Below are 12,331 nucleotides of genomic sequence, written 5' to 3' on the forward strand. Positions count from 1 at the left end.
ATGCTCACACCAAATTACAGGCATTTAATTCAAACCAATCTGGCTTACTAGTGGGGGGCATCTTTCAGTGATACAAACCATCAATCAGGTGGGCCACATCATGGATTGAAAATTGAAATTGAACAAAAAGCCAGCCCCCTTCCCCCCCTATAAATTCAAATCATAATCCCATTAAACATAAACATTAACTGTATTTTTTCCTCTAATTAGGGGGGCCAATTATTTGGTGGCCAGGACCGCCGTGGGGAGTTCCGTGAGCATTATCCATCAATAGTAGAGGCCCACCAGATGAACGCTCTGCATAGCCAAAACTATGAAATGCTGACCCAAATGAAAACACCAATAATTCAGGCCAAGAATTTGCATATTTCCCTCTAAGTTTTATACCTGCTTATCATAATCCACAACATGTGCCTCCGAAGGATCCATGGGCTTCGTCCTTGGAAGAAGCTTCAGCTTTGGCCGCTCCAACGCTTCCATCACTGCCTGTGATTGAGACCCACTGCCCAACTTACCCTCAGTGGAAGCTGGCCAGGCCCCATCCGAATAAAATGCCGGACCCTTCTCCTTTGCTTCAGGGTACTTTGGTGACATATCCCTATCCCCATACTTCCCTCGCGCCACTTCCAATTCGATTCTACCATCAATCTGACTGTTACCAAAACGAACATGAGTCTCCGTCTCTGCCTCAACAAATCTAATGACTTCAACATCCGGCGGTTGGTGATAGACCTGCCCAGGCTTCGACTGCCACCTCCCTGATGAGATCTTCTCGACCGCGCTAGCTTGCGCAAACTTCGATACTGCACTCGGCCCACTCCAGGCCGATGCCGTCCCTGCTGCTGCCGCCACCACAGCCGGTGGGGCGGGCTCCACTGCCTCTCTCCTCGACGCCCATGCGTTCGGGCCTGCAGCTAGCTTCACCACGGCGGGCGGCTGGGAGTGCACAACGGGCGCAGTCGACACCTGCCGCGCGGTGACGGGCTTGGGATCCGGACGGACGATCAATGGGTCCCGCACGGAATCGTCGCTTGCAGGACGACGGGTAACACCGCCATCGAACGGCTTTCGTTCGTCCTCATCGAAATTACGACCAATGTGGGGAACCGAGAGGAAAGAAGCCTTCTCGTCGAAGGTGCGGGTGGGGCCCGACGATCCGGGCCGGGATCGGTGGTCGGATCGGACGATTGAGCTGGATCCCCAGGGCGGCGTCGGGATCTGACGGTCGAAAGGTGATCGATCGGACGGTCGTACGATACTGAAAAAAGGAAATTGAAGAAACACAAAGAAAGGTTAAAGAAAAGGGATTATAATCTTTTCAGATCTGAGGCGATGGATATAAGTGGAAATATATAAAAGTAAATAAAAAGGAAGGAACATACACGCCAGGAGCGGAAGGGAGAGGGAGATCGGAAGGGATGGAACCGCCATGGAAATCTTTCAGGGTCATGGTCGAGCCGCTGAAAGCTTTCTTCTTCGACATTTTCCCCTCTCTCTCTCTCTCTCTCTCTCTCTCTCTCTCTCTCTCTCTCTCTCGCCCTGTATTTTATTTCTTTTCTTTTATGTTCTGCCTGTTGCGAGAGAGAGAGAGAGAGATCTGTTGCGTTGTTGTTCTTCAAGGAGAGATTGAGAGAGGGAGATCTCTGTTGCGTTCTTGTTCTTCAAGGAGAGATTGAGAGAGGGAGATTTTAGACAGTCGAAGATTCGTGTATGGGTATGGAGGAGAAGTTGAGTACTTGGACCGTTGATTTGAGATTATTTACGAACGCATGCTGAGATTTGAATTTACTAAAGTACCCTTTTATCTTTTTCATGGACAACTGATCTGTGATTAGTGGTGTCAATGGGCCGGGCTCGGGCCTGCTACTGTGAATGGTGAATTAATCCGGGCCTACGTCCAACTCCGAAACTGTTCAAAAGCACTATCTGTGATGGACGCGGATTGCGTCCTACCCCGTCATCTCTGGCCACGAACTGATGCCCCAGCAGCCCCAACATCGTATATCTGTTTATCCCGGCCGTCCATCACTTTTTTCATATCATTTTAAGGTCTGACCCAAAAAATGAGCAGATCCAACGCTCAAGACCGCACCATAGATGGCTCTGCATTTAATGCAACCCAAGCTTACTTATTTGGTGTGGTTCACTTGAAAGTTGGATCTGTCTCATTTCGGGGCTCATATATGATATGAGAAAAAGGATGGACGAAGTAGATAGACAGATGCATCACGGTGGGCCCCACACAGTGGCTAGAGACAGCGGAGGTATGGATGCAATCGGCGTCCATCTAAGATCACCTGCAAGCGACGTACAATAATTTATGGTACAGCACCATCTTTCCACCAGAGTTAAGTGTCAACCTTACCGTGGGGCCCACCTTGATGACTTGTGAATATCCACTCCGTCCATCCGCTTTTCCAGCCCATTTTAGAAGAAGCTCCTAAAATTAAACAGATTCAAATTTCATATAGACCACACCTCAGGAAATAGTTGTGATTGAATGCATTAAAAACTTCCCAGAGATCACGGTAAGCAGATCCGTAATGTTCATTTGACACCCAACCCGTTAATAAGGTCAAACACACCTGGATGAAGAGAAAATACAAGATCAGCTTGATTGAAACTTTCGTGGCATATAAAATGATTTTAATCGTCATTTACTACTTTTCTAGTGGTGTGGTCCACGAGAGATTTTGATCTACTTAAATTTTGGAATAAGGCCCTAAAATCATCTAAAAACACGGATGGACCGCTTGGATATACAACACATTCAGTAAGGTGGGCCCCACACGGTAAGGGTACCCAGGTAACTCCTAATCCGCTCCCCACTTGTCCATGACATCAGCACTATTAAAACGGTAGAAACGGTAAGAGCCACATGAGTATGACTTTGCACAAGAATCGGGCCGGCCCACTCATCAGGTGGGCCATACGTTGAAATCAACGGACCGTTGTTCTAACTCACTAACATGCTTGCCCTGGCCCACCTAATGAGCGTACCAGATTTATTCTTTTTAGAATGGTGATTTCATGGAGGTTCCTATCGTTTTCATGATCAAATATCCTGAATATGTGCATGCGGGGACCCACCTGGTAGATCATTCACACGTGTGGATACAGTTGACGGTATGGGAAGACTTGAATTTTTTTCCTGCCTTTGATACAACAATAAAAAGGGGTATATTTCTATTTTTAAGTTGGGATTGTATCTGTCGTTAATGTAGTCATATTGCAAAGATCCGAGCCGTTTATAAGGTGGGCCTCACCGTGGATGGTCGATGCCTGGAGCCGTGGCTATCCAAACCTAGCCACACGGACCACTAAGGCACACATTTGCAATGTCTGACCTTTCTATCAAATATCTTACTGTTTAGATCCTTTGGCCTAATAATCAGGCTCTTTTGCACCTCAGGTGGACCCACCTTTGCTTGTCTTTCTAATTCCCAAATATTACTTTGATTGGATAATCCTAACCATGGAATCAATGGCTAAGATGATGGACATGCTGCATTAATTATAGTAAAGAAGGTGCAATCAATTATATGAACCATCCTTTTATGGGATCCGCCCTTGGCCAACCACTAACATACTAGGGCTGAAAGTTGGGAGGGTTCAACCCAACCGGCCCATAATCGACCCGACATTGGGTTGGGCTTGGGTGGGATGTATTGGGCTTGGTCTCAGGCTTGGCTCATAGAAAAATCAACCCGATAAAACTTGGGTTGGGCTCGAATTGAGGTCTGAGTTGCCCAACCCAACCTGAACCCAATTAATATATAAGTTCCTCATAAATTAATTATAATTGAGAGCGGATCGTCTGTGTCAAAGGCATGGGAAATTCTAATGCCGTCAGGTTTTATTGGTCCATGTCGTTTACAATGACTCAAGCTAACAAGATATGCTAGATTTTTCTCGCAAATAGATTGCTTGATGCACAATACGGCTTTTTAAAGTGTAGTTGTCCTATATTTTAGTTTATTTATTCAGAAAAAAATAAATTCCTTTATGATAAATAACTGCATATATAATTAATTAAATTATAGGTACAAAAAATAAGATGTGTATTGAAAATATAATAGACTAGTGTGATAATGAAAATATTAGCATATATCTAACCGACCAACCAAACATAGCCCGCTTGGGTTGGGCTTTGGGTTGAGTTCTCAACCCGAGGTTGGGTTGGGTTAGAGTTGAGATATAGGAATCTTAGGTTGGGCTAGGGTTGAGCACTAACCAACCCAACCCAACCTAACCCGCCCGACTTTCAGCCCTATAACTTACTCCCACCAAACAAATGGTTGCGGAACGGTGTCAAACGCCAATCCATGACCCAAGGAACAGAGTCCAAGTATAGCCCAGCCCATGAGCTAAAGAATTGGGCTTGATCCGGGCTAGGCCTACATATTGGATCCAACCTGCGGGCCTTGAGACTCCTTTCCAAATTCCAAAGCAGGCCATGCAAGGAGGCGAGCCAGACAGCAGAACCAAGTGGCTTAGAGTAAGGCCCAAGCCCGCCAGGCACATATGCGCTAACAAGATGATCCAAGCCCGAGCCTGGGCTCAACACATGTCAAAATTTGATAAAATCCCTATTTCCCAGTTGAATATTCCTAGTATGTCCGTTGATTAAATGGGCCACATGTGCACAAAAATTAGGCACTTTGAGGAATAAAATCAACCGTCTACATTCAAGGTGCATGGATTATTAGAATGGTATATTTATAGGATACAAGATATATATATATGTCAAGTTGATTCTGGGCTAGGTTAGAGCCCAAGCCCATCCCAGAAAGCAGTTGACTGGGCATGCAATGCTCAAGCATAGCTCATGGTCCATGCTACTAATTCCAGGCCCGGCCCAAAGCAGAAATGGCTCCTTGGGCTGGGCTGCCCGCCCTTAACTGCTAACTTATGTCTGTTAGTTGTGAAAATTATCATCCTTCCCGGCTAGGAGCTGTTTATGCTCCTGGTTCACTCGTGATAGAGTTTCCTTGGTTCGAGTCTCGTGAAGTTAAATCGACTCATTTGAGTTAAGAGTCAGCCAACAAGTTTTAGAACCACGAGCAAAACCAATTAAGCAAGCATCCAACTGTAACGGCTAAGTGCCATATCTAAGTTTAGTCATCGAGTGTCAATATCCATACATTTCAACTGTTGTTGTACCTATTTTAGACGGTTCTTGGTATAGTCAATCAAAGAATGACGCTTCTTATGGAAAAGAAATAGTATGCAAAAGATCTTTAAATAAATTTGAAGCACTTTTGAAATGAGAGTTGCTACTGAGCTGCATAATACACGTCATATGATGATAATGCATGGTTGACGAAAATCGATCAAGGGAAAGAATGGCTAGAAAAATATAAAGAGGTAGAAGGATCTAAAAAATTGGCATGGCAACGATTCAACTGTCATAACGGTTGAAGTAAAGAATAGAAACAAATGTATGGTATCTGCGTAGCAGAGAAGTGTATAGATTAAAAATAATAATAATAATAATAAATCAATAGAACAAATCGTCTCATACCAACCAAACACGTTATCTTTTCTTATCATAGCTTTAGCTCTATCTTAAGAGTATTAATAATCTTTAGCGATAATCTTTAACTGTAATCTAAATCTATGCTCATATGTTAAATTATTTATGTTTCAATATAAACATTTCTTCATTCATAAAGGCTCCTTGTAGCCTTGTCCTGTGGTTGATTGTAAGTATTCCCTTTAGGGATGTATATCGAGTCGAGTCGAGTCAAGCTGGGCCAAGCTTGGCTTGACTAATATGTGCTCTCCACGAGCTCAAGCTTGCTTTCGAGCTTAACATTGAAGCTTGACTTGTTTGTCAAACCTTTCAAAGTGAGCTTGAAGCGACCTAGTGGATCAAGTCGAGACGAGCTTACCTTGAGTCAAACCTACTCCCACACCCAACACAACCCATCTGTTAGCACCCAACCTAACCCGACCCAACACCCACACTCAACCCGACCCAGTACCCACACTCGACTCAACCCAGCACCTAATTTGACCCAACCCAACACCTACACCTTACTCAACCTAGTATCCAACCCACACCCAACCAAACCTAGCACTCAACCTTCACTCGACCGAACCCAACACCCAACCTGCACCCAACTCAACCTAACCCCCCCAAATTAAATATTCAATTACTTTTAACTTTTTCTTTCGTTTCCTACATTTTTTAGCTATTAAGGTTAGAATCTCCTTTTCATTTTTATTATTTCTCAGAAACCTTAACTCTAGCGTTTGTTTATGTTAGGATTTAGAGTCCCGACAATTGATTAGGAATGACTCATGTTATTGCAAAAGCCATATTTGGGTGTAGCCCCATATGGATGCCATGGTACACAAATTCTAATTCTCGATTCGTCGAATCGAGTTACGATTTGCTCAAATTGAGTTAGGTAAAACCCTTAACCATTAATTAAAATTTAATTAGATTAGAATTCACGTTACAAACAATGAAATTGTCATGAATTGGGGTTTGGAGTGTTTTCCTAAAATTTTTGACGCTATGGCCGCATCTGAATTAATGTTTTTTTACTCTAAGGTGAATATCTACCCTTAAGCTTCTACCTACATTTTAAATGTTTCTATTTGCTCTTTAGTTAATAATAAGCTTAATGAATATACTTAAATGTAGAGGTGTACACCTAGTCGAATCGAGTCGACTTGGCCTCAGCTCGACTCGGCTCGGCCACTAGCTGACCCCAGCTCGAACTCGGATCGGCTCGGTCCTCAAGCCTGACTAGCCAGCTCGACTCAATTTGGTCAGCAACTCAAGCCAGTTCGAGCCAAAATCAAGCCTCTATGGCATTTTCATAAGCACATGCAATGCACTTTTAATTTTTCACTGTATGTAAAACAGTTGTAGCTATTTACAAGTATTTCATCAAACACCTTATAGGCAACATCAAAATTAAGGAAAGGTTGTGAGACCCGACCCGAGTTCGCATGTGTGCATGTGTCTGTGTAAGTATGTATCTCGTTCATCTTAGTCCCGTAGTGACGCAGGGATGAACGTGATGAGGATAACTGCTCCGAATCCACGGAGCTTCTCTGGACTCCTCACAGAGACTTCTCGAATCCACGAGGAAAGAAAGCAGAAAATAGAAATAAATTCTAATAAATTTGAAATTGATTAATTGATGAATAAAAACGAGTTCACAACCCTTTAAATAGGGGTACCAAGCAATGGGAAAGAAATTAGAATCAAACTACAACTCAAACTCTTAGAATCCGCGACTTACTATAAATAGTAAACTTACTATTTATAGACGGTCGTGATGTCTACTAGTGCGCAAGATTTTCTGCCAAAAATAGTAAGTGTCCTATTTGGCTTCACCAAACCGTTCTCCTAATTATTCTAAGCTCTTTTCACGTTGGGCGCAACTCCTAAAGCCCGACGGATGAAGAGTTATAATCAAACTAAAACTTACTATTTATAGAAAAAGCGAAATTAAAAACGGAGAAACGACCATCGATCCAGGGGTTTTTCGCAATTCCAGTTGCGCAACCCGACGTAGCGTGTTGGTTGGCTAAAGTGGCTCATTCTACCCCAAAATCATATATTTTACGTCGATAACTCATTCGGATTGCAAGATACGCCCGATTTAAGGTTCGATGGTCCGGATCACTTATCGACCGGGCCTTTTCTGATCCATCTTGGCCATGTAACTGTCCGCGACCCGCTCTACATCAGTCTCCTCCACTTCAAAAGAACTCGTCCTTGAGTTCTCGTCATGCTCTGGTTCATGATACTCGGTTAGGTCCGTGACATTGAAAGTCCGTGAGATTGCCATGTCATCTGGGAGATCAACAACATAAGCGTTGTCATTGATCTTTCGGATGATTGGTACCGGTTCAATCTTCTTATTTTTCAACTTGTTGTACGTCCCGGTTGAAAATCTCTCTTTGCGCAAATGGACCATAACGCGGTCGCCTACATCGAACACTTTTTATCGCCAATGCTTGTCCGCTTGTTCCTTGTACTTCTCGTTCGAGGCATGTAGCTTGGTCTGCACTTCTGCATGGATGCCCATAATCTTATCTGCCATATGTTCTGCTGCAATGCTCGTGCCTAGGTGCTTGGGCAGAGGGACCAAGTCAAGTGTGTGGCGAGGCACTCGTCCGTAAATAATCTGGAACGGTGATCTCCCTGTCAAGCGGTTCACCATATTGTTGAATGCAAACTCTGCTTGAGACAACGCCAAGTCTCACTGCTTCGATTTTTCTCCTGAAATACAGCGAAGGAGGTTTCCCAACGTGCGATTCATAACTTCGGTCTGCCCATCAGTCTATGGGTGGTAAGCACTACTGAATTGAAGTTGTGTATCGAACCGATTCCATAAAGTCCGCCAAAAGTGGCTAATGAACTTCGTGTCATGATCAAAAGTAATGGTCTTAGGGACCTTGTGTAGCCGAACGACCTTCCTGAAAAATAAATTCACCACGTATGTTGCATCGAGGATCTTCTTGCATGGGATAAAGTGCGCCATCTTTGAGAAACGATTTACCACCACGAACACCGAATCCATGTCACGTTGTGTTCGTGGGAGACCAAGCACGAAGTCCATTGATAAATCCTTCCAAGGACCGTTAGGCACAGGTAACGGGGTGTAGAGGCCCGTATTCAAAGATTGTCCCTTGGAGGTTTGACAAACATGACAACGTTGTATGGCTTTTCCCACATCGCGTACTAACTGCGGCTAGTAATACCGCTCTTCCACAAGAGCTCGCGTCTTGTCTCGCCCCAGGTGTCCACCAAGGCCACCTCCATGTAGCTCCTGAATAATCTGCTCCCTCAGAGAACTCTGGGGGATGCACAATCAATTCCCTTTGAAGAAAAAATCGTCCTATATATGAAGGCAACTGGGGTGACCTTCTTGACACTTTATCCAAGAATCTTTGAAGTCCTCATCCTCGGCATACAGCTCCTTGAGACAGTCGAAGCCGACTACCTCGTTGCTTATTGTAACTAGTTGTGATGCACGACAGCTAAGTGCATCAGCCACCTTGTTCTGCTGCCCTGACTTGTGCTTCAGAACGAACATGAATTCCTGTAAAAACGCAACCCATCTAGCATGCACACGATTCACGTTAGTCTGACTATTAATAAACTTTAATGCTTGATGGTCAGTGTACAAAACAAACTCTCTTTGAATCAGATAATGCCGCCAATGTCGCGATGCGCACACAACTCAAGCTCATAAGTCGACCACTTCTTTCAGGCCTCGCTGAGCTTCTCGCTATAGAAGGCTACCGGCCTGCCTTCATGTGATAATACTCCTCCAATTCCGACGTATGAAGCGTCACACTCAACCTCAAACAATTTGTTGAAATTAGGAAGCACCAAGACTGGTGTTGTAGACAAACGATGCTTGATCTCATGAAAGCTCTTATCAGCTTTATCGGTCCACTGGAACGGTCCTTTTTTCATGCAATCTGTTATAGGCGCGACTATGGTGCTAAAATCTTGCACAAATCGACGATAGAAAGTCGCCAACCCGTGAAAACTCCTCACCTCATGAATGTTTGTCGGGATCGGCCATTCCCTAATAGCTCGCACCTTTTCATCGTCCACACGAATGCCTGTGGACGTTACAACAAATCCTAGAAACAATAGGCTGTCAGTTAAAAAACTACACTTCTTCAAGTTGAGGTACAACTTGTTAAGTTGTAGGACATGTAGCACCTGCCTGAGATGTTTCTTGTGCTCCGCCTCATCCTAGTTATATATCAATATGTCATCAAAATATACTACAACAAATAAGCCAGTGAACGGTTTTAGAACTTGATTCATCCAACGTATAAAAGTACTTAGTACGTTCGATAGGCTGAAGGGCATGACCAGCCACTCATATAACCCTTCCTTGGTCTTGAATGTCGTTTTCCACTCATCACCGGGTCGAATACGAATCTGATGGTACCCGCTCCTTAGATCTAGTTTAGAGAACACCTAGCCCCTTCTAACATATCGAGCATGTCGTCCAACTGTGGTATTGGGAACCGATACTTGATGATAATTTTACTGATTGTCCGGCTGTCGACACACATGCGCCAGCTTCCATATTTTTTTGGCGTTAATAATGCTGGTACGGCACATGGGCTCATGCTCTCTCAAGAGACCCTTACGGATCAATTCCTCCACTTGCCCCTGAAGTATCTTACACTCATTCGGACTTATTCGATAATGAGGGCGGTTGGGCAGGCTAGCCCCAGGGATGAGGTTTATGTGATGTTGGATGTCCCTCATGGGAAAAATTCATCAGGTAAATTCTTAAGCCAAACTTCTTTGAATTCGTTTAACAATAATCTTAAACTTGGAGGGATGTTTAAGGGTTCCTCGTCCTCGCTCTTCACCACTACGGCGTATACCTTGCCGGTTTTCTTGAATTCCTACATGAAATTCCGAATGGTCAAGAGGGAACTCTCATCCACTTCAGAGGCTTCAGGGTGGTTCTCTGGTGCCATAAGGGCAAGGATTATTTTTCGATTATCCTTGATAAATATGTAAACATTGTCTCTTCCACGATGGGTCGCATCACGGTCCGACTGCCAGGGTTGACCGAGTAGCATATGACAAGCTTCCATATTGACCACGTCACAAAGTATTTGATCCTTATAAATTTTGCCAATTGAAAACGAGATAGTACATTGTTCAGTTACCTTGGTCTCATTCACCTTTTTTATCCAGCCAATTGAGTACGGGAAAGGATGTTTCATCGTTGGTAGCCGCAACTTGTCCACCATCACTCTTGAGACGATGTTCTCGCTACTACCACTGTCTATGATCACATCACAGACCTTTCCATTGACGGTGCACCGAGTACGAAATATATTGTGTCGTTGTGGATGTAATTCCTTTCGTGGGGCATACAACAATCGCCTCACAACTAGAAATTCGCCACGATCCTCGCCCGTCATTTCATCGCCACCTGCTATTTCTTCAGTGATTTGTTCATGTTCATCAAAGCGATGGTCTTCTTCTGCGGCCTCATCTTCAGTGCCCCCTTCGTTTATAGTCAAGTGTGTTACGCGACGTTGAGGATAAGTGTTTGATAAGTGGCCTAGTTGGCTACAGCGATAACAATTGTTTGACCTTGGCCGAGCATAAGGATTTGGAATCCTACTCGGACTCGCTGTTGTAGGTGCTGCACGTTGAGGCCTGGATGAGCCGCTCCCCGTATCACGGTTTGCGGTTGTAGGAAGTTGAGGTACTGGGTCTTTTCCTCGTGGCAGCACTGGATCCTGCGTGGGACCCGTCATGGGGGGTCGAGTTGAAGGATATGGACGAGCAGGAGCTCTTGCAAGTTGTGTTTCTGCCCTACCCGCCAATTGAACTGCTTCATCCACAGTCCCGACTGGGTACATCTGAACTCGGTCCTGAATTATCGGTCGCAACCCACCTATAAATCGTGCCACCTTCTGTGACTCAGATTCTGATAGATCGTTTCGTGTAGCCAGCCGTTGAAATTCTTCGGTGTAATCTATGACTATTCGATTTCCTTGCTTGCAATTTTGATATTGCTGGAATAATATCTGCTCATAATCACTGGGGAGAAATCGAGATCGAAGAAGACGTCTCATCCGTGGCCATGATGAGATGGGCGCCTTGTTCTGGCGAGCTCGTGAGAGTTGTAATTGTTCCCACCATGCAGAAGCACCAGATTTTAATTTAAACGCTACCAATTTTACCCTTTTATGATCTGGCACGTCCATGTAATCAAAATATCTCTCTACTTCAACTAGTCAATCGAGAAACTCTTTTATACATAACAATCCATTAAAACTAGGAAGTTCGGCCTTACCTCGATAGTCTCTTTTAACACAATCTAGATGATCTTCTCCATGGACTGGTCATCGGGCAATGCCATCATTGAGGTCCTTGTCGCTAAAACTCGCTTTATCTGGTATAGCCCTACAATTCACCATTGTTAGTGCTCTACGGAAATCGGGGTTGTGCCGTACAACAACCATGGGCAGTTGAGCATCATCTAGGGCTCGGGGTGGAATTAACACATCCGCAATATTGTTGAGGGTTGCCTGCAGCCCTTGCATGGTCAACTGACTCTCCTGGTGGAAAGCTTCCATTTTTTCCGAAGATAACGAATCCTTGGATCACTGTCCATAGGATTTTGATTCATACCTTCGTTCTTTGCCATCGGCCCGAGGGGAATTCTCACTTTGATACCAATTGACGCAGGGATGAACGTGATAAGGATAACTACTTCGAATCCAAGGAGCTTCTCTGGACTCCTCACAGAGACTTCTCGAATCCACGAGGGAAGAAAGCAGAAAAAATAGAAATAAATTCTAA

General features: G+C 44.4%; 1 protein-coding gene across 3 annotated transcripts in view; it reads right to left on the reverse strand.

Annotated features, from left to right (window-relative positions):
• LOC131237701 (uncharacterized) overlaps positions 1-12,331 on the reverse strand; it is a 91,168-nt gene that overhangs the window by 32,913 nt on the left and 45,924 nt on the right. For 2 of the 3 annotated variants that reach the window (XM_058235610.1, XM_058235620.1), the window contains exons 2-3: positions 1,383-1,507; positions 388-1,258 (exon numbers count right to left, since the gene is read on the reverse strand). In XM_058235610.1, the coding sequence (XP_058091593.1) occupies positions 388-1,258; positions 1,383-1,483 (972 nt within the window). In that variant the 5' untranslated portion in view covers positions 1,484-1,507. Of the gene's footprint in view, positions 1-387; positions 1,259-1,382; positions 1,729-12,331 lie in introns of those variants that run through there. The other variant, XM_058235628.1, reaches the window with a different exon arrangement.

Source organism: Magnolia sinica, chromosome 1, assembly GCF_029962835.1.
Source record: "Magnolia sinica isolate HGM2019 chromosome 1, MsV1, whole genome shotgun sequence".
Classification (NCBI taxonomy): Eukaryota; Viridiplantae; Streptophyta; class Magnoliopsida; order Magnoliales; family Magnoliaceae; genus Magnolia; species Magnolia sinica.